At 47.1% G+C, this 22,590-nt stretch overlaps 1 protein-coding gene across 1 annotated transcript in view; it reads right to left on the bottom strand.

Moving 5' to 3' along the window:
• cno (adherens junction formation factor afadin) overlaps nucleotides 1–22,590 on the bottom strand; it is a 47,196-nt gene that overhangs the window by 3,375 nt on the left and 21,231 nt on the right. The window contains exons 9-22 of the mRNA XM_084579111.1: nucleotides 21,688–21,812; nucleotides 19,537–19,977; nucleotides 18,456–18,808; nucleotides 17,736–17,963; nucleotides 12,294–12,467; nucleotides 9,129–9,268; nucleotides 8,261–8,481; nucleotides 6,629–6,729; nucleotides 5,458–5,597; nucleotides 4,613–4,913; nucleotides 4,389–4,525; nucleotides 2,671–2,734; nucleotides 1,603–1,779; nucleotides 790–882 (exon numbers count right to left, since the gene is read on the bottom strand). Coding sequence (XP_084435237.1) covers nucleotides 790–882; nucleotides 1,603–1,779; nucleotides 2,671–2,734; nucleotides 4,389–4,525; nucleotides 4,613–4,913; nucleotides 5,458–5,597; nucleotides 6,629–6,729; nucleotides 8,261–8,481; nucleotides 9,129–9,268; nucleotides 12,294–12,467; nucleotides 17,736–17,963; nucleotides 18,456–18,808; nucleotides 19,537–19,977; nucleotides 21,688–21,812 — 2,695 coding nt within the window. The remainder of the gene's footprint in view (nucleotides 1–789; nucleotides 883–1,602; nucleotides 1,780–2,670; nucleotides 2,735–4,388; nucleotides 4,526–4,612; nucleotides 4,914–5,457; nucleotides 5,598–6,628; nucleotides 6,730–8,260; nucleotides 8,482–9,128; nucleotides 9,269–12,293; nucleotides 12,468–17,735; nucleotides 17,964–18,455; nucleotides 18,809–19,536; nucleotides 19,978–21,687; nucleotides 21,813–22,590) is intronic.

The following is a 22,590-nucleotide window of genomic DNA, read 5'->3' as shown; positions in this document are numbered from 1 at the left end:
AGGCATGCCCTCCATTCTTTGCTTACAATCTTCTGGAAAGATGCCTCCAATGCAGTCGCTTTAAAGGGCCATTGTCCACCCTCCTGTAGAAAATTTTTTCCCCCAGCGATTTTGAGGCTTCGCCCCAGAACGCAAAGCCGAAAAAAGTTTTTTTTTTGAAAAGAGTAATTAATAATGCAGTTACAGCCACTGCAATCAACCAAATTTGCGTTTCCTTGTTCTTTCGGTCCCTCTCAGAAGTTTTCCACTCTCCTACCCAGTCGTCTAGCCTTCGCAAGCCAAATCCCCCTTCCTCCTTCGAGCTTGGCAGGAGGTGGGGACATTTCCTAAAAGGGAGAGAAAACGAGAGGTCGCGTCGGAGTGAAAGCAAGGGAACGAAACGGGAGAGGGAAAAGCGCGCAGCGAGCGGCAGACACAATTGGTGTATGCCTATCCTTCATCCATCAGTCAGCAAGACGGACCAATGAATGTCGTTGCGATGCTGGAGTCAGCCTCGCGGCTCGACGGGCCAGCGTAGAGAATGGGGAAGCCGGTTTCCGAAGGAGAGTATGACAGCTTTTATTTGTATTTTTGCTGCTTTGCGGTTCACGTATCGCTGTAACATTTTGCAGACTATCTCCGGTGCCTGATCGAAGCATTGAGCTCCTGCTTAAAAGGTCATTCCCTGGACAGTGGGCCTTTGATACTAACAAATACTGAGGAAGATGAGGACTGTGTGCTACTGTCGGCAGCCATATGGAACCATGAAGATGTGTGCAAAAAGGGTGCAGGGCACAAACAAACCCTCACCTCCAAATGACGAGGAGTAAGCGGCTGCTGGGCGGGTTCCCAGGCATGCTGGGAAAGGCGCTCCTTCATAGGCTGCACTTCAAGTGTCAGGTCCTGCAAAGAGGGGTGGCAAGGAAGAAATGATGCTTCACGGCACGCAGGTAGTCCTGGTGTGAGCAGGAGGAGCAAGGAACACCTACTTCCCCAGAAGCCTGCAGTGCCACCACTCCTGTGCTTCCCAAAAGCAGCGTGCGTAACAAGCCAAAGAGCACAACATTAGCAAGCGCAGCACAGACACAGCCAGCGAGTTCAGGCAAGGAGTCTCTTAATGGCACCATCTGTTCTCTCAGTGATGAAGTGCCTCAACTTCCGGCTTCTCCTCCTAGCATGTCTTACAACCATTTTACACTAACAAGCACCTAAAGAAGTAACCCGAAAAGTAACAGGTACCTAGGGAGATGTAACTGAAGAAAAAAATGGGTGAGTGGAATAACTTATTTTGAGCAAGGCAAATTGAACTGCTATCATATGTGTTCAAAAATGCAGCCTTGCTTTATTGTGCTACGGGAATGCAACTCATTTCGTGCTTTCATCGTTTCACATAAACTTTCCCTTATTTGATACTATATGTGGTAATGCTCTTCTAGCACCAACATCACCACCACCAGTGAGACAGTCACTGAGAGAACAGGATCTCATCTCTCTCAAGGCAAGCACACCATCTGCTACTGCAGAACCGCACGGCAGCAAGGTCAGCCAAACTGCGGCCAATGTGAGCAGATTAAAGGGACTCGGCAAGCTAACCGACTGTTGAAGAGCTAGTGTCCGCAGTACCTGCTCCTCGTCATCCTCGTCTCCGGCGAGTTCCTGTGCCCGCCGCTCAAACTCGCGCTCCAGCCTGAGGGCCCTCAGCCGCTCCTCCTGTCGACTGGTCCGGTTGGGCAGTGACTCCAGCTCGTGCAACTCCTCGTCTCGCATGTGGCGCACTTCTTCCACCCGCTGGAGGCGCCGCTGCAAATTATATTTTCACGCCAGGATTGGTAGCCCCTACTGTCATAAAATTGCAAAAGCACTCCACCACAGTGTCCATTTTAGTGTTCACTTCATCTGGGTGCTACAGACGTGATTGGAAGATTTCTTGGACATCTGCACCGGCACCAGTTTTTTCAACGAAGTACTCAAGAGCATGCTTCTCCCTCACACCAAAATAACCCGACTAAACCTAGACTGTTATGTGACACAAAAGCCATCATGATATGACGTTTGGCGGAGAAAAGGAAGGCAACTAATTTGAAGTCACAGCAAACAGTCACAGACTTTCAAGTTCTAAATCCTGAGAACTTTTACGAGTTCCAAAATAAGCAAGGTTGCTCAAGTTCCTGCCTATCGATCCTTCATTAGAGAAATCTAGACTACAGTAAGACCTGGTTAATTTGGCCCTCAAGGGACCAGGAAAAGTGTTAAATTATCTATTGTTTCAATTATCAAAGTGGAAGTGGTGGAAGTGGCGTGCGGCGTCACGAAGTGACAATCCATCAGGTGACACTCACACGCTTGTCAGCATTGATGCTAGTTTTTGTAGCAGCTACTAAATGGCGTGCCGTGCGAACGCGTGAGCGATTCATACGATTGAACTATTGTGATTCCCGGATATTTTCTTTTTGCTCCATTACACACTTTCACTCACACGAATGCAAAAAAAGCTGTTTCATTATAACAGACAGATTGTCAAATTTTGAATTTTTCGCTCCATTATACAGGCAGTAGTCCGACAGAATTAAAGCGTGGACCAAACGAACTTTGCTCTTAATGTGTTTTATCCAATAATTCGCAACATCAATGTTCACTATACATAAGACAAGAACACAAATGAGAAAGCAGCAGTCACTCTGGAGAGCTCACTATTTCCTTCTCCTCTCGTTCCCAGGGGGAAGGGCTGGCCACCTGTGATGGATCTCGGGGTATCCTGCACACAAAACCATGCATGCCCATGACGCAATTTCATGTTCATCACACCGTAACCACCTAGACCTAATCACAGGTCAACAATTTCTATTCATACGGAATACGAAGGGCCTGGAAAAACAAGATATTCCACACAGCCAGTAATCAAAGGTGCCAAGCAGTGCTGAATATCATCCCTTTCTCTTCTTTAACCTGGTTATCTCAGAAAAAGCTAATATACCAAAAGGTAGCTTTTTATTATTAAAGAAAGGTGAAGAAATCATTTATCTCCTTCTCAGTTCTCCTAATTAAGATCCGGCCAAGAAGGCGTACGTCACAGGCTGCGAAAGGGCGCTCGAATCATATGGTAGTCTCTTGTCGGGATATACACGAACCTCCATCCTGTCGTAACGACCACATGTAAGTAATTATTCCACGATGTGTGAAGATAGCCTACCCGACAGTGTTCGCAAAGGCAGGAAGAAACATCGTTCTCACTTGGGTTTCATCTCAAACACAAATAACGATCGTGCAGGTGCTCATCAGGCAAAACTGCTGCAATGCAAATGGTTTTCGGCATTTCTTTCAGGCCCAGTCGGTAATTGGAGCCTTTGATTAGCGCATTTTTTCTGATCACAAAAGAAAATTGCTGGGGTTTAAGCATGGCAGTTGTGAGTGTTGCAGCAATAGCCTCTGTGCACCACCTTTTCAATGTGTGCTTTTTTTTTCTTTTCACAATTGTTTTTTTCAGTCAAGTTTTGGGGAAAGGAAGGTGCCTTATACTTTTGCGTGCACACCACAAAATGGAGGACACCTACACCTAACCAGGTCAAGGTCATGTTTCATAATTTTTCTTACAGGTTGTAAATTTGTTTATGAAAAAGGAAAAGCGCAGTATCTGTCAATGTCACCTTAGTTAAGGTCAAATTTAGTGCCATGCAATGACCTACCTAGCGCGGCGAAGCTCTCACTTCAAAACTGGTATATGGAATCCTGTTAAAATGTATACTGGATCTTTCGAGATGGTATACATTCCTGCGCCGTTCTAGTTTAATTTTATTTACAAATATACCATTTGAATTTTCAGACAAACAAGACGAACAATGTTTGTTATTTTTAACCTTCCATTCTTTCACTGGTCAGGCAATCAATATTCGAAGGCATTTTTGCCCCCACATTCGTATTAAAATATTTTGATATTAGCACACCCCTACCAATAATCTAAAAGCATCTTCGAGTGCATGCAAATCTGTATGATCAGAGACACTGACAACTAAGGCGCCTCAAAAACATTAAAAGGAGAATGTGCAGTACGTACGCAATAAGAAAATCATGATTGCAATAATCTGACTGCATACAGAGTGTGGTTATTTACTTTGCATTATGATATGAAAAGCCTCCAAGATGTAACAATCAGAGGTATAAATGCCAGTGCTTGCAGAGAAAAGTTCCACTAGGTAGCCCCGAGTACAGACCGAGAAGTGTCAGAGAAACCAGTTTTCTAGGCTGGATGGTTGTGGGGGAGCTTAATCCTGAACTCTTTCCTGTCCTACAAGAGCAACCCAGTGTCCAATATGAGAAACCCATTCACACCTTTTGTGAAAAAATCTGAGCGATAAGCAACAGGCTAGGATGGCAAAAGATATGACAGCTAAAAATATCTGCACTCCACTTACCTGTTGTTTGGGTGGTGCCCATTACTTGTCTCGGGAGGGGGAGGTGACCGAACACTCAGGCCTTGCGGATGCTGCTTTGTTGGAGGTTTCGTAATCACTGGAGGTGGATGGTGGTCCCTCTCCTCTCGTCGCCTCACCTGAGAGGAAGCGAGTGCCATTCATGCGACTTTGTTCATTGTAAATGTACCAAATGGGAGGGGCAAGTGTGTAAGTGTGCTGCTCACCTCTTCCTTCATCTCCTCCATCTTGGCCTCCTGTCGGAGCAGGTCCCTCTGTGCCCTCAGGTCCGGTGGAGGAGGGTGGGGGCTCCAGTGTGCTGGTTCGGATGTCGGAGGAGGGCCACCCATCCCATGGTGCCCCACGGCCAGAGACCCCAGGCTGCTCACATACTGTTCCTGCTCTCGGGGGCTCACCAGCGTGGAAAGGGGACGTGCGCCCACCTCCGGCCGTGGGGGTGCACCACCGCCGCCACCACCACTAGACACTGGTGGGCTCCAGGGCAGTGGTTGTGACCCGTGACTAGGCCTGTAAACATGCAGACGCAATGGCAACTGGTGAGCACAGTCAAACGCCGACTTTACTAATGTGCTTTTACACTCTCCAACACACAGGACTCCTATGCCAGTGACACTATTGTTCGTGATGCCACGCCACCCACCACGAAGATGACGTCTGAAGTCTTTTTTCAGAAACACCTCATTATAATTTAATCTTGATCACTAATTTAATGACTTGCCTGGAACCCGAGAGAGACACCTCTGTCAGCTTATGAGACCGATACAACTTGCCACAAAACTTGCTGACAGCACAACTGGAAGAAAGGCGTCCCCAAAAATTTCTTTTTGCAAGCTGACAGCAATAGGGCTGCTGCATCTAAAAAAAAGAGCTATTCAAAGCTCGCTTCCTAAAGGAACTCTGAAAAAGTAAGCGAGGAATTTCAAGTCAGTTTACATGAAGCTAACTGTTAATGCAATGACTGTGCCCTTCCACACAGTGAAAAGTGCTTCCGAGTCCATCCCATTCCATGACGCTACTGCATCAATTCTCAATGTGGGCAACATGGCCTCACCTGCTCACTGGAGGTGGCGGCTGCTGGTGTGGCTGGTGCAGCTGGTGCGGATGTTGTGGATGATGCGGCTGCTGCTGTTGCTGCTGCTGGTACAGGCCAATATTCTGGTACTGGCGCTCCTCCATAGCCACCTGTCTTGGCTGTAAGAAAACCCGCAAATGGTGCACCAAGGAAATCCCAGTGAGCCTAAGGACAAGGCTATTAAGGAAAAATTTGAAGAGGAAATGAGGGGCTCGTTATGACACAATTAAAGGAGCCAACAGTCAACAAGGAAAAACAACGAGCAGTTGTTTTTCCTTCCACTTTGCATTTATATTGCTTCTTTGAAGGAATGCGTATGCCAGTTATCTGTATAGTAAGGGCGTGCATGAAAACATGCGGAGTTGTCGTATCACTGCTGAACGCAGTAAACTCTCGTTATTGAGCCTTCAAGCTTTCTAAGCTCGAATCATCGAATGGGCCTGGGAGGGGGGAACCCCTCAGACTGTTTAATATAAATTCGTCTGATATATTTGAAATCGACTGTAGCGCATTCTTTTTTTTCACCCAGACTTTTTCAAGATGGTTTTAGCTGCCTTCGATACTAGGCTCAACAGATGCTAAGAGGGGCTAGTTTTTAATGACTTTGGGACAAGGCTAATAGTGTGCAAGTGCAGAGAAGGTGGCTACGTATACAGAAACAAGGCGATGCCAATCATTAAAAATTAGAAGGCACTGAAAGAATTCAGTGAAATAAGAAACTCAAGGAAGGGCTAACTGGCATAAGGCTGGGAAGTCCAGAACAAAAATTAACAGCGGCATGGCAGTGACTTGCCGTTGCTGCATTATTGTCACAAAAATTGACCCCTCCCCCCCCCCCCCCCCCCCCCCCCAAAGTAAAAGTCCTTTCCCCTTCCTGTCGTTCCTATTGATGTCAGTAACAATAACACAAAGAATAGACTACACACGCACGTGCACATGTGATTATATCAGCAATTTTTCGAGGAATAACGGGGAAACTAGGGACCATGAGGGACCTTACCTGAATAGTTAAGCACCATACTGTGTTTGAAGATCGGAATGCCAATGTGAACCACTACATTATCACACACATTTCACACGCATAGATGGCTTAGGAATTCACGGTTCTGAATTACTTTCACTCTGCGGAAATACAGCTACCGCCACCTACCGAGTAGGAAGGCCCTGGAGGAAACCCACGTGCTGGCATTGTCATTGAACTTCCGGGTGCCAACTGCTGGCTGCTGCCAGCATCCATGCCCGCAGAGCCACCTGAGGAAAGCAATTTCAGAGGGAAGCCACAGTGAGTGAGGAGCATTGCTCAAATAGTCTAAAAACGAAAAATGCACATGAAATTTTCGCTACATTTACGTCGTGTGACTGCTCACGAGAAAGTGTCAAGTGAAAACAACTGTTTAGGAGTGACACTTGCTGCATAAGCACACCTTTTAACATCGAACTGAAAGTAGGCCTCAGCAACGTGTCCGTGCATGCGCTTCCCGAAACGGTAGTCTGTCGGCAATCGCACAGCCGTAAGACACCAGAGCACTCGAAACACAACTAAATTCAAGTGAATGTTCACAAAACCAAAGTACCCCCCTTCTAATGACAGTGCACAGGGCAGTGTGATGCTAACACTCAATCACTCGATCTGCACAAGCACAGAGGTAGAGAGAAAGGATGCCAACACTCAATCTCCACGACTGCTGCACCAGCACTTCACTTGTGGCTAATGGACAACATTTAGAGCCAGAGCTTGCTCCGCTTCCTTGAAGACAATAGACAAGACGATCTACTTTAAAATAAATCTTTCCCTACTGCACCCACTGAGCATCGTGTCCGCTAAGGATGGCTTTGCGCGCTGATTTTGAACCCTTCTGCGTCGTTCACAGACATGCTACATCATCTAGCGTGTAGTCTGATAACTAAAGTTTTGGTTTTGACGCTGTTTACATTTTTCCCGCGCGGCAGCTATTTTTGAGCTGCTCCGAACACGCGTCAGCGTCAGCGTCGTATGCAAGAATGGCAGCATCCGTGTCGACGACGCGTGCTTCGAAACGTCGCAAATCCGACGACTCTGCACTGTCTACGACAGATTTTATCGATGATTCAAGCAGCAGCGACTCTGAAGATGCTGCTTTAACATCAGAATTTAGTTCCGACCCCAATGACGATGGAAACCAGCACGAAACATCGGCGGCCGCACTTTGTTGGCCTGTTTTGATGAGTCGTGAGACCGCTCTAGATGTTTTGTTTGTGTTGGTGTTATTTATCTCATTCCCAGGGTGTCAACATTTGGGTATGATACCTTGCCTCCCGCACAGCAAAGAGTGGCGTTCTGCCCAAGAAGAGAACCGGGCATCCATTTAGGCATGACGCTCCGCAGCAGCCCTCGTCGATTGCTCATTATGCATTAAGAATGCTATTCAATACTGAACTTACATTTTTTCACAGGGAGTGACCAAGAATGCTCTACATTTTGTATATCTCGAAACAATTTTTGTCCTTTCATTTACAAGTGCATTTCTTCAAGTTTTGTTCGATTTTTTTTCTTTCTGAAATCTTTTTTTTAGGGAAATAAAATTGAGTGTTACAATCCATAACTTCATATTCAAAGCTATATGCCTAAATTTTAAACATGGTAGTTTTTACAGAAAAAAAAAATCTACTGACACCTACAAAAAATGGCCATTTTGCCCATGGTAGGGAAAGAGTTAAAAGCAGTTCCATTTTATGCTACATGGCAAGTTTTCGATTAAGAAAAAACCACAAAGATAGAGAGAAAGGGTGTATCATCACGAACAATTGAGGGCTGGCACGCTCTTGCTGCCCTGGATGCGAGGTGGGGGTGGTTCCTCGTGGGCCAGCCGGCCAGGGATGTCGCGTTCACTGAGGCGGCCCCCCCGCTGCAGCAGAAGGGGTGACGGCTGGCAGAGCAGCGAGGCCAGGCCCTGGTGGATGGCACCCTGCTTGGCCACCTCCAGCTGGACTAGTGGGCCCGTACGAGTCATCAGCTCCGCTGCCCTAAGAAACAATTCAATCTTAGCAAGCTGCCTACACATGGGCATCATCATGGCACCAGAACCTGCTAGCATTCGTCAATGAAACAAGCCTTTTCCTATTTATGCTAGAGGGAAAATACAAACACGGCGACATGCAATATGGTGAGATGTAAGGCACCCTTATCTCAGTGATAACCATCCTAAGGAACACCAAAAATGTATTTCTTACTCGAAACATCTTACCACCCAAAGAAACAAACCTCGCATGCAGAAGCATGGGACCTGCATTCACACAGATCTCTTTATGGCTTAGAAGATTTATCTATGACCACAGTTCACTATTTCCAGAGATCATAAGCGTAACTGGGGATTGCGACGTCTGTGACGTGCAAATCGCGCACCAACTGTTAATTGCTTTGTGGCATGTACAACATGACTGGAGATCATGGAGTCAATGGCCTGCAGGCAGCAGTTGCAGCTCATGCATTAGTGTCGTCTGTAGTGGCACGGAGGAGTTCAAAACATCCTAAAATCTGCAAGTAGTACACAACACAGCTAGGCCACATGAGTCATTACTTCCTTGACTGATATCCATTCCACCTTTGGGAAGTTCCCCTAGCAACCCTCAATAAATTAGCGACACAGCCAAACCGGGCTGAGTGCACTCACTTTTCTTGAGAGACGCCGACCAGGGAGTGGCCATCCACGCGCAGTAACTGATCACCAGCCTGAAGACGGCCGTCCAGATCGGCTGCTCCTCCTCGGACCACACTCTTGACATAGATGCCCAGTTTGTCCTGGTTGGAACCCTATTGAACACAGACAGACACGCAACCACACCCTTGAAAAACTTTGCAAGAAAGCGCCTTGACACTGCACCCATCCGGGATGCCGAACACACGGAGGAGTTCACCACTGTGCACCATGTTCCTTTGCCGCTGCCCCAATCATTTTTTCAATTTTTACTTATTCTCTCCTCATTTCGCAACAATACATCTAAGGATACTAAAACAAGCTGCACAGTTAGCATTGCACATACATAGAGCCCTCGTGCAATGCGAAACTTGCGAAAAATTAAACCAACATCTATGCATAGTTACAGAGTCTCATGCAGGTCTGTGTAGCCCTATCTTCAGCAAATGTTGCCCAAAAGGCCTAGTAGTAGTGAAATTTACCATTCTAAGACCACAGGGCAGCATACCGAAGCAGCTTAATACACAAGTTCATCTCTACTGTGCATGGCAGTGAAAAGCCAGGACGACATAATGTCCCCTCACTTGATTTCACTGTTGCCATGCTTGCTGCTTTATAAAAATTGGGGGCGTGCGAATATACTCAAAATTTTGAATACAAATAAAATAAATATGTTATTAGATTCCGTGGAGTGGCACGAAGTTAAAGAAAGCAAAATCGAAACTGTGCAAGTGAGCTATACTTCATAAATGGGAGAAATCTGATCGTAGCCATGGTGGTTCTGCTTGCAATAGTATGCACAAGGTGGCACAGCACCACAATTTTCGCTATTTTTCTTTTTTTCAATTTCTTTTTTTTCCATGGATCAAATAATTGATACATCTGGTTAGATAGAGCAGATGAGTGCAAATATCTGAAATTTTGAATATGAAGCAAATATGTCTGTTATTCAACTTGTATTCGGAAAACTGATGCAGTTAAACCTTGTTATAACGAACTTGTAAAATGTCCGTGACTTTTCGTTACATCCACGTTTTCGTTATATGCAGTTTTTGCGTGAAGACCCTGAAGGACCGTGCAGAGAGAAAACTAGATTAAGAATTCATTGTAAGGGAAATCACCTTGAAAATGTTTACAGTAAATCAGAATTATTTGAAGCAGTGAAAAGTTTCGCGATCACACTAAGAGCATGCAGCAAGATTGCGGCGGCAGCCTCTACCTCCGCCGCGGCTCGCGCGACAAGTCTACGAGGGAGTGGGGAAAGGGGGTGGTGGAGGAATCAGTCTGGGGGAGAGTGTGCGCGCGTTTGAGCTGTCGCCGAGCGAGGATGTGCCTGCGCCTTCAAGCACCTTCCCACTCGAACACCACCATTACCCTAGGAAACCGGCCGGCGCGCTATGCTATTTCCACTACCAACGCCCGGGAGCTCAACCGCGTGGCAGCGATGGACGCACACTGCTCGCCTTGTGTCTTTTTCCTTTGTTCTGTTATTTTTCGCTGCTTCTCAGCATGAACCAATGCTCTTAGATAAGAGTCTCTTATCTAAGAACGTTGGCATGAACTACCGTAGTGCCACGTTCCGAAAGCGAAAGCAGTGGAGACTGCTGCGATCGATCGTTGCTATCGCAGACGTTCCTCACGAGTAAGTTCGTTTCAGTCCTGAAACTTGCGGGCTTCTGACAAATTTCCAACAATTTAGCCCTAGCTAACAGACGGTCGGCGCCGTGAGTTCGATATCAAGGTCAACCGTCGTGACATGTTCGTTACATGGAGTTTTGCATTAGATGCACTTCAATGGGGGTCAATGTTGGAAAATTGAAAAATAACTATTCAAAATCGCCAAATATTCGAAAATTACCAAATGCACCAAACATTTTTCAGTTCATCACTGTCTACCCTGCAGTGCGCGCTTCACTACAATGTTTGACCACATGAGTGGTGCAGCGAAGCATCTTCAAAACGTGATGGGGCTGTTTTGTGAAGAGGGCCTTCCCGAGAGTGCGTGTGAAGAAAAAACAAAACGTCACTTAGGCTTTTATCTCAAATGCACACATCCATCATACAGGCATTCTTCAGGTAAAAGCACTGCGATAAAAAAAATTTCTGGCAGCTTTCAGGAACAATCAATAGTTCGAGCTTTCAGTGAATTAATGAGAATTTTGCACCTGGTTTCATACAGGTCCTTTACATACAAAAATATTGGTATATATAGAATCGTGTATAACCATTATCTCGTTTAATTTGACTTGCAGATGCAAATGAAATAAACAAGGCGAACTGTGTCTGCTATATTTCGATTTTTCATTTCTTTTTTCATTAATTAGACATACAATTCAATATTCTAAGGAATATTTTTTCTAAAAAACCATATGCATGTTTGATTCGCATTTGAAAATGTTGACACCCCCACACCCCTAATAATCATAATATGCCGCAGAATTTGTTTCAGCAGAGTGTTTACTACTTGTAGATTTTGGCAGGTAGACACAAACAACCTCCAAACAATCTGCAAGCAATCCTAAAACAGTCCGCAAGCAATCCTAAAACAGTCCGCAAGCAACCCTAAAGCAGTCCGCAAGCAACCCTAAAGCAGTCCGCAAGCAACCCTAAAGCAGTCCGCAAGCAAACCCAAAGCAGTCCGCAAGCAAACCCAAAGCAGTCCGCAAGCAAACCTAAAGCAGTCCGCAAGCAAACCTAAAGCAGTCCCCAAGCAATCCTAAAGCAGTCCGCAAGCAATCCTAAAGCAGTCCGCAAGCAAACCTAAAGCAGTCCGCAAGCAAACCTAAAGCAGTCCCCAAGCAATCCTAAAGCAGTCCCCAAGCAATCCTAAAGCAGTCCCCAAGCAATCCTAAAGCAGTCCCCAAGCAATCCTAAAGCAGTCCCCAAACAATCCTAAAGCAGTCGTCAAACAATCCTAAAGCAGTCGTCAAACAATCCTAAAGCAGTCGTCAAACAATCCTAAAGCAGTCGTCAAACAATCCTAAAGCAGTCGTCAAACAATCCTAAAGCAGTCGTCAAACAATCCTAAAGCAGTCGTCAAACAATCCTAAAGCAGTCGTCAAACAATCCTAAAGCAGTCGTCAAACAATCCCCAAGGGTACAAGCACGCGCGGATGCGTTCCAAGTGGAAGAGTGTCTCACCCTGGCCGCCACGATGCTGAGCCCCATGCCGGAGGGGCTCTTCTTCAGTGTAAGTGTGACTATTCGGGGGCCCAGCACATCCTGGTCACACATGTAGATGGTCCAGTGGCCCAGGGAGGTGGGCTGCAGCGTCAGCCGACATAGGCCTGCCAGGCACAGGGGCTGCAGGAACTCCTGCGGGGCCACCACAATGGGAAAACAAGTGTCAGGTCACGCACCTGGAGAGGGCAACAGTGCTGCCATGGCAGCAGTCAGTGCTACATGTCAGCGCAGGTGATTCAGTCTTTAGACTGGAAGACCAAGCAAATGGTCACTTTCTCTAGCCTCTGAGCATCTTTCCCGCTCTAGAATAGAACTTCCGCTCAGTAGTACTCACCGGTGTGTCAAACACCTTTGATTTCCTAGCGTAGTTTTGGCTAACTTCTGTCAGTCAGCTGCTCGCTTGTTTTCATGGGCAGTTTAGTCTAGCGTAGCACAAGCCCACTTCTATGTTCCCACGAGCACACACAGTAGATGGCTTGCAGTCTGATGTGCACGTCATCACATACCAGACGAAGGTGGCTACTTGACAGTTAGTAGCAGCGAACACATACAGTAAAAGCTTGTTTGTTAATTCGAATTTCACGAGACCAGAAAAAGAACTGAATTTCTTTATTTGAATTATCAAATGGCCGTTAAAAAAAAACAAGAACCACTTGCATTACGGTAAATTTATTTGGCAGAAAATTGGGCCTGCTAATGATCACCTGTTTTTTAGATGAGAACAGCGCAATAATGACTGCCTTTTGCGTTTCAACCAACGCTTCTTTGTGTGCACACTGTTGGAAGTGTCAAAGCAGAACATCTTGAAAATCGTAAGGGCCTCCCCAGCATCCTTCATGGCGTGACGCGGCAGTGGCGGCGCACCCTCATACGCAGCGTGCGTCTCGTGTGGGACTTCACAGCACGACGCACGAAACGGCCCCCCGCGATCGCACATTTTTGGAGAAGTGGAACAACTGTGCGGATGAAAGGGAGAAAAATGCCCAGTACCGCATATGTTCGCCCGAAACGTTGCGCAACTGCGATCAGTTAGCTGGCCGATGCACGGCCAATAGCTGTCGCCGCATTATGCTAGCACGAACAGTGCAAAGCTCACAAATGCGAAACTAAGTAGGCGGCCTATTACTGGAGACAATGCCATCAGTGTTTCGCCAAGCTTGCTGCTGCGCACGCATCAGAGGTGCGCGATAAACTCTGCAAGACGCAGTTCAGGTTTAAGGGGGGACGAGGGTCTTAAAACTAACTTTTTTAGTTATGGATAGAATCTCACGAAACTTTGCACACAGATGTGGTTTTCTCTCCTGATTTCAAAAATGTAATTATAATTGAGCTGGTGGTATTAGATCAAAAGTTATCTAACAAAGTCCAGAGCATAATTAGTGAATTTCTTACGCAGCTTTAATGAACTTTCTCATTGCATTTCGTTGCTTTTAATTACATAGATTGATAGCCAAAGTCTTCCCATACCCGATGACATTCTTCGTTTTCCTCAAAAAGGCATGTCATTCTCACATATTACGGCGAGAGTAAAAGGCTGCATTATTTGAAACGAACTCATTAAGCTAATCTCAAATTGACATTTATCCATTGCCTAAACTAAAAAACTAAAAATGTCATCGGGTACTTCATTTCTCTCTGAAGAAAATGGTACCAAAGTTATTTGTGTGAACTAAAAAGAAGTTATCAAAACCCTGCGTAAGACTGTAGAGATCGACCAAAAATATGAAACTGAGAAAACGGCATTTGAAGTTTGACCACATATTATAACTTGAACAATCAGTAGCCTCACTGTGATATTTCTCACTAAATATGTCATGCTCTTCCCATTTCCAAAACTGTCTTTGGATTCTGAATATGTCAACTAAAACTGAAACTATTGTCATTACCCATGGCCAAGGTAGTGTATGCCATTAGGAAATCAGCAAAATTTTTTGACATGCAATATTATTTTAATGGCAATTTGAAAAAATCTCGATAGAGTGATGTAAGTGTTGGATCACCCCCTGATCTTTTCAATATGACTGCAGTGGTGCTAAATTTGTCATTGTCACTCGGCGACAATGTAGAGAAAAAGCACAGTAAGGCTGAGTGCAGTGTCCAGAAACAGCACTGAGAAAAACGTATTTGCATTTTGAGACAACCTTTAACTTTTGCTACACTGCAGCTATGGTAATATAAAAGGAATCGTTGTGAGGCTTTGTTCTTTATGAGGAAGGCTATATACTAAACATATAACAGTACCCTCCCCAAATACTGGTAAAAGCTTGCCACAAAGTCTAAATATACCGCCACTAGAACCAGCGGGAGAAGCTTTATTTACAACTTCATATGCCTGTGGCAGTGCCCTTCAAGGCAAACAGATACTCAAAATTACGATAAAATGGTCTTGCAATATTAATAAACCTGCACAAAGTTTAAGGCTAAAGCACAGCGGCATACTAGAATGACCTAATAAATTGGCTAATGTTGCAGAATGAAACTTTGCTACTTTGCTGTACAGCGCATGCAGGGCCGCACGCGGAGTTCCTTGCTGGAGCTAAAGCTCGAACTTTCACACTCCCTGAGCGCAGCGACGCGATTACTTGGACAATCTGAAAAAAAAAAAAAAAACCTAAACCGTCCGCGGAAAATGAACGCGGGCAACGGCGCGATGTCAGGCTCGCCTGTCGTCTGAAGCGACACGATAAAAAAGCAACGAAGTGGTAGCGTCGGTGAGCACCATGAGTACCAGCTGAACAGTTAAATCTATCGATGCTATCTCTGATGCCTCTGAACCGCTCGCAAACGATTATATGCCGCCGGACGTGCTGCAGCTAGGTCGAGAACACGCCGCGCGACCCTGGCAGCGCGCCGCCGCACTCGTTCTTCGACGCGCACTCGCTAGGCGCTTCCGTTTTCAATACACTCCTGATACGGCCACGTCTACCGAGCTACATCTAAAGAGCTGCGGGAACGACTGATAACGATCGCGAAAGCGCATCATAAACGAGCGAAGCAGCAGCCGCGACAAAGAACGTTAAAAAAAAAAAAAAAAAAAAATGGCAAGTCAGTCGCGCTGGCCAATGGGAAGCGCGAGACGAGGGGCTCGCTTCGCGAGCGCGCGCTCCAGCCAATCAGCGGACCGGAAACGGCTTTCGGAAAACCCGCGACGGTGGTCGTTCTGTTTGAGCGACGTCATTTGGAGATGTCGCAAAATGCGCACAAAGAAACAAGCTTCAAAACAAGTCCAAGATGGCGGCGGCCAGCTGGCTGCTTCACCCGCGGCGCGCGCGGGAAGTTCGAACAATTTTCACCCCTTTTTTGGCCATTTCGAGGCTCCCGTGGCGTTTTAAAAGTCGATTTTACCGTATTTCCCGATCGAATTCAGTGTTGATATTTTGAAGGCTAGTGCTCAAAGGTACAGACATTCCGAAAATGCATTTTTCTCAAAATCAATTTTTCGCCCATTTTTGACCAGTTTAAGACCCGCGTCCCCCCTTAAGGAGCGCTATTTTGACAATTGCTTACGCCGCCAATCGTACTTGAATGCAGCCTAACCTATATGAGACCCGTAGCACCTGTCGGACGCGACTGCCTTACATGGCCACCAAGCTGCCCACATGCAAAGGCGCATAGTTCAAATTATGAATAGTGAAACCGTCTCAGGCTAGAATGAATAGGTTTTTTATACATACAGTCGACAACAGATTTCTCGTACTTGCTAGTGACTGCAAGAACATATGAAAAATGAAATTTTGCAGAAAAAAACACTTTACATAAATTTTCAATGCCCGCTATGGCAGAGGAAGGAATCAATAGTTTTGGATCCTGTTGCTTAACAGTCTCGCTGCACACAGATGACGGGCGCCAAATGGCATCTTATGGCTGTACCGCTGCTGGCACGTCATGGGTGAATGCGAGGGCTGCAATGAAGTCCAGACGTGAAACAAAATGTGCCACTGCGAGTTCGCTGAACCACTGCGTTTTGAGGATGCTTTGCCGCATAGTCGTAACAGTCCGAGTGGTGAAGCATTCTCAAAACGCGGTGGGGCCATTTGTGGAGAGGCGCCCCAGCTGCCGAGTCGCACTGCAAAAAGAGTCGCGGAGGCACTCATGATTTCGGATCGTTTCTTTGACATTCCCGACAATGTGCGCAAATCAAAGCACCTGACGAGGCAGCGAAAAATCATCGCTGTCATTCAATTTTTATCTTTGCTCTACAGACCGTAATATTCCAAGCAAACAGATAAAATTAACAGGATAATTCAAACATATTTCCTGGTTCCTAGAAGGCTGAATTAAAGAACTATTTCTGTATCGTGGAAGAAAAGATTCAGCACAGGTATATTCCACAAACTTAAGTTTTGCAAGCAGACAATATCTGAGAACTGTACAAGTGCTCACAGCCACGATTGAGCGCTGAATGAAGCGGCAAAGAATATTAGTCGCAGTTTTAATAGCCTCCTTTCTAGCTTGTATTTTGAATTACTTGATCAAATTGTTGGCCCCCATGAAATCTGAATAACGTTATATACATAATATATACAGGCTTGGTCGCAGCGAATGCGAATGAAGTCTAAAAAATTGAGCAATCAGATGCGATGCAGCATGTTGCAGCACCACGAAAAAGTCCGAATAAACAAGCACGTTGGAAAAATACAGGGGTTTGAATTTTCGGTCAGCGGCTGTCTATTTTTAATGAGCTGGGCCGAAACTAAGTTGTGCAGTTTGAATTATCAAGGTTCGAATTAATGAGCTTTCACTGCATTAAACCGGTAGTGCTACAGTCAACTGAGAAAAACCCAACAGTGACCTGCATATGTCATGAAAATTGTAGATTGGTCGGGAAAGGTTACATGGTTTCGTAATGTTACGCACACTACTGACCAACCAGCGCTTGACCAGGTCACGTGACCTTGCAATGCCATCAACCGCTGCACCAATCTGAAAGTTTCACAGCCAAGGGGTTCTGCCAAATTGTGAGGTCATTTACCGTTAGTCAGCCAAATACCATTACAAAATGGCTCTCAAGGAAAGCGCATGCACTTCAGTTCAGCTTACAGTTCAGCAGTTCAGCTACAGTTCAGCAGTTCGGTTACTGTAGACAGCCGCCACATAATAAGTTAGATCAACACATTTAAAATCAAGACCACTAATTATTAACACTATTTACTCAGCAGCCCCCTTAAGTAGCACTTCTTACTCTACTATTTGGCACTGCTGAGTAGTACTACTACATACTTAGTACTGGGACTAATAGCACTACAAATTAGCACCTAATTAATAACATTACTTGGCAACAATGCATAAAATCCATACACCAATGCTTAACCAAATGCTTAAGCAATCCATAAACCAAATTTTAAGAATACATAAGCAGATTACTTTTATTTACGAACCCAAAAAGTGCCAGCTACGGACCTGCAATCCTGGTGGCACGCCTCGCACAGTCTCGCAAGAGTACCCATCCTCGGGCAGCAGGAAGGGCAGGGCCAACTGGGGCTCCTCAGCCAGCTGCAGAGGGCGCCCTTCCTCGGCCAGGCGGGTGTCTTCACCCTTGCGGGCTTCCCGCACCAGCGCCTCCACCAGGCCCGGACCGATCTGGTCGCCAGGACTCAGCGGCTGGAAGTGTTCCAACAGGTGTCGCACCTGCCATGCCAAGAAACCATCAGTGGCACGCAGCAGGACCATTATATATCCCCTAATATACCTTTGTGCTTTGGGACCACAGTTTTGGGGAAGGTGGCACACTACCGTATTTACACAACTATAGGTCGACTAGTTTTTAAATTTGAAAATCTAAAGTGGAAAGTTGGGAGAGGGAGGGGGGAGGGGGGGGTCGATTTACACTGCTAGTGAGAGCAAGGTAAACAATGTATGAAGAAGAAGAGGAAGAAACCGCTGGTGATAACTCTGTAGTCGCCACCCCGGTAGAGACAAATGAAAACAGCGAGTTGCCCACACCGAAAACTTTTGCCCCACATCCGGTTCAGCAGCATTGAACTCTTCTAACTTTTTTTTTTCCGCTGAAAAAGCATCAGCATGGCCAGAGAAAGCCCCAAAGAATTAATTTTCTGAAAACAATAATTGGATGTAAGTTGTCCTTGAGGCCCTTTAGTCCTCCTAATGAGCACACTGCACCTGAAGCGAGTTGAGCTTGAAGCAGGCGTCAGCCAGCAAGGGCAAGTCATGCTGTGGGTGGGCCTTAGGCGCAGCCAGCAGGTGGGCAGCCTGGATGAGCCTAGCCAGGTGGCAGTCCGCGGCCAGCTCCAGGCCCTGCTGCTCGGCCCAGGCTACCAGGTGCGCCAGGCGCCGCTTCAAAAGAGCACCAGTCGGCCGGCACAGTGGGGGGCGCCCATGCAGCAGTAGGCTGTTTAGCAGCCACGCATTGACATGGTGGAAAAGCCACGAGAACAGTTGGATAGTCAGTGCCGCATTCACTCGGCAACGCCGCAGCAGGCTCATACTGCTGGCCAGCACACCCAGAGCCTCACCTGCAAGGAGAGGGCACTCATGCATCATCATCATCATCAACAAATGCACTATGCACACTGCAGGGCGAAGGCTTCTCCCATATTCCTCCAATTAACCCGGCGGTTCTGTGCTAGCTGTATCCGGATGGCCGCTGCAAACAGCTTAATCCCATCTGCCCACCTGACTTTCTGCTGGCCCCTGCTATGCTTTCCTTTTCTTGGAATCCAACTTGCTACCCTTAGCGACCATCAGTTATCCTCTCTTCGCACTACATGCCCTGCCCATGCCCATTTCTTTTCTTGATTTCTATTACAATTCCATTAACTAGTTATTTCTCTGACCCAATCTGCATGCTACCTATTTCCTAGCATTACACTGTGCTTCATTGCAAGTACCTTCACACTGGGTTTTGTGAAACCCTAGGGCTCTTTGAGATGTCAGGCCACCCTTGTAAAGGGTACTGGCAGCAACAGCACAGTGGTACCCTCAGATAGAAATTCGAAGGAGGGAGGCGAATTTCCATGAAGCACATGTGCGTGTGTGTGAGGCAATCAGCGAGGTACGAGCAGAGAGGGAAGTGGCACGCAGACACCACCTAATGGCTAAACAAACAGCCATATTGAGGTGTGCCCCCAAGGATGCCTCAACCCCATATCCATAACCCTTGTCCACTTTATTGTGGAATCATTTCACTACACATTCAGTCTTATAACTGAATTGGGCCATTTTTCTGACAACCCATGCTCACCAATGGGTGCATCTGTGGCTGTGTCGGGGCTGAGGAAGGCCCTGGGCAGAGCCTGCGCCAGCTCACGCCGCTGGGCTGCCACCAGCTGCCGGAAGGCCAGCTGGAGCGCCTCGGTCAGCAGGTCTTGGGCGTCCAGGGTGTAGGCGCTCAGGTGCCGGTCTTGGCGGAGGAAGTGCAGCAGCTCACTGGCGTTGGCCAGCCAGAAGGCCATGGGCCCCGCGTCCCGCTGCTGCTGCTCCACGGCCGCCCGCACCCGCGCGCCGATGGTGGTGGCGAGTGCAGTCAGCCGCTGGGCTCTTTCTGTGGGGCTTGTCTCGGGCCGGAAGTGGGTGGAGGCCCTGTAGCGACAGGCCATGTACAGGGTGTAGGCGGGCACCAGCTTGAACTGGACCGACAGCCAGTCCAGCTGGTTGATGACTGCATCCAGGAAGAGTGCCTCATCTGCAGCAATGGGAGATGGGGGAAAAAGGAAGAAACGGTCAGTGACGGCAGCTGACTACAAGAACGACCACCACAATACCACCGCACACAGCTAAGACAGGATGCGCAAACTTTAGTAGCTTCCCCGCCCTGCACAAAACCACAAAGTTCTTGTCTAGCCTGAAGTTCCTCCACGCTAAAATACATGTCTTAGTGCAATCTGAAGGTGGCACTCCAGTCTTTTTAAAGAGCCTGACACAAAAAAGACAAAGGATGTAAACATCACAAAGGTTGAAGAAAGAGCCTGTGATAAACGTAAATTAACAGAATGCCTAAAAGTGCAGAGAGAGAGAAAAAAAAAAGGAAAGCATAATGAATTAAACAGCATCATTTTGGTAGACACAAGTCACTGAAAAAAATTACAATTGAAAACACAGTGCGAACGAAGCAAAAAAATATGTGCCACGGACTAATGGGCATACTGAAAGGCACAAGACACCCATGGGCAAAAAAGAAAGGTCAGGTACAGTACAACCTCGATAATTCGAACTCGGTTAATTCGAAATCTCGGATAATTCGAAGGTTTTCTGCGGTCCCGTATTTTCCCATGTAAATTTGGCCGGATAATTCGAACAGGCGGCCTGCGCCAGCCCGGTTAATTCGAAAATTTGGACTGCTATGCGGCAATGCCTGATCCATGTTTCGCCGCAAACCCGGCGAAACGACGGCCCTACGGAGCCGCGAGGCAAAGCCACATAGTAATGGTGATGATTTATAGGCGAAGCGCCCCAGCCAGAGCACTCTCTGCACAAAAATCTGTCCACAGTGCGCCTCGCGCACCGCCGAAACACGCGCCTGCAGAGGAGAAGACGTGCTTCACTGCAACACGGTGAGCATACCGGTTTTTATCACGTGACCTCGCTCCCACTCCATCCCTTGGTGTGCTTCGCCCACTCTTCCCCCGTGCCTCCGACGCTGCAAGTACGCCACCACCACCGCCGCGCCGGTCTCGCCTGCGCCATTTCTTTGTGTTGTGCGCTGTGGTTAGGGGTCGGCTACTGTGCCGTTTTTTTTGGGCGGGACTGTGCAGAAGTGCTAGCTTTGTAACCGTAGCAGCGCAGAAATGCCAAAGTACAAGACTTTAAAGCTGCAGCAGAAGTTCTGCTTGATCCAGGAAGCAGGCAAGAGCGCAGAGCAGACTGGCTACTCTGACTTGGAGAGTGAGATCACTGCTGGTACGAACATGCGCGATGACAGCGACGATAGCGACGACGACACCGACGAGCCTCCCCGAGCACCTGCTCTTGGTGAAGTTATCGGATCGCTGAACGTTATCCGCAGTTTTGTTGAGTGCCGCGGTGGAAGTTCAGAGAGGTTTCGTCTATTTGACCAACTCGAGAGCATGACCTTAGGAGCCGCAAACTACCGGACGCGGCAAACCAGCATCTCTGATTACTTTCAGTAGTAATTCAAAATATGCCGAATAAAGGTAACACGTTCCTGCAACGAATTTTTTTGCCTAAGTCTTATTTCTTGGTGTGTTCAATTAATTCGAAAACCCGCTTAATTCGGAGATTTCTCGCGGTCCCGATGACTTCGAATTAACGAGGTTGTACTGTATATGGTGTTCTTTTCGGTTCTTTTTGTTCTAGCTCCGCAGCGGTGTAACACTGCTCACAATTCAAAGTACTATGCGGGCACAAGTGAGTTGCACGGGCAGGGTCCACTCACGCTCCTCCCACAGCTCTAGTACGGCTGGCAGAATGGGGTCCCCTCTGCGTTGCTCCCTGGGTTCACCCCCACCGGGAACCAGGTGGTCAGGCATCATGCCAGTTGGTTCTGGTTCAGGGGCTCTCCTGCAGGACAAGCATGGCGGCGACATTTCAGCACCCCACTTCTGGCAAAGCTAGGAGTACATGCGACAAGGACGTTACCTAAAACACTGAATAGAAAACTGAAAAGAATTAGAATAACAAAACCAGGGGACCCACTCATCTTTTCCTGCGGGGTGGGGGGAAAGGAAAAAAAAAGGGGGGGGTCTTTCAGAGCCCAGTTGGTTGCATCGCGGTGATGCAGTGGTGACGCCCAACTATGTGTCTGAGCATCCGGGTTCGATTCCGACCACCGGCGGCTGCATTTCGATGGTGGCAGGGCACATTAAAGATCCCCAGGTAGTCTAAATTCTCTGGAGCCCTCCACTACGCCACCCCTTTCTCTCTTTCCCCTTTCACTCCCATCTCTCTCCCTTCCCTTATGGCACTGTTCAGGTGTCCACAGAACAAGTGTGACAAATACTGCGCCTTTCCCTTCCTGTAAACCAATTATTATTATTATTGTCTCTTAGATGTCTCTTAAGAGGAGAATGGCAAAAGCGTACCTATCCTCTCTTATCATCTTGCCTCTCATCATTTGCCCCTTATGGCGTTTGTTGCAGTGCTACATAACTGGTTTACAGGAGAGGAAAGGTGCAGTATGTCACACTTTCTCCGGCAAGTGCGAGTTTGCACGGTTGTCGCATGGCATTCATTGGTGCACGCACGTTCAACTGTGGAACTGCAGATGGCAGGAGCGCTAGACAGGAACTAATCTCACGGAATATGACAAATCTCGCGCACAACTCTCGCGCATGGGATT

This window comes from Amblyomma maculatum, chromosome 9 (assembly GCF_055883805.1).
Source record: "Amblyomma maculatum isolate TAMU_Amacu chromosome 9, ASM5588380v1, whole genome shotgun sequence".
Classification (NCBI taxonomy): Eukaryota; Metazoa; Arthropoda; class Arachnida; order Ixodida; family Ixodidae; genus Amblyomma; species Amblyomma maculatum.
Note: the sequence above shows the minus strand (reverse complement) of the source record. Positions and strands in the feature narration are given on the sequence as shown.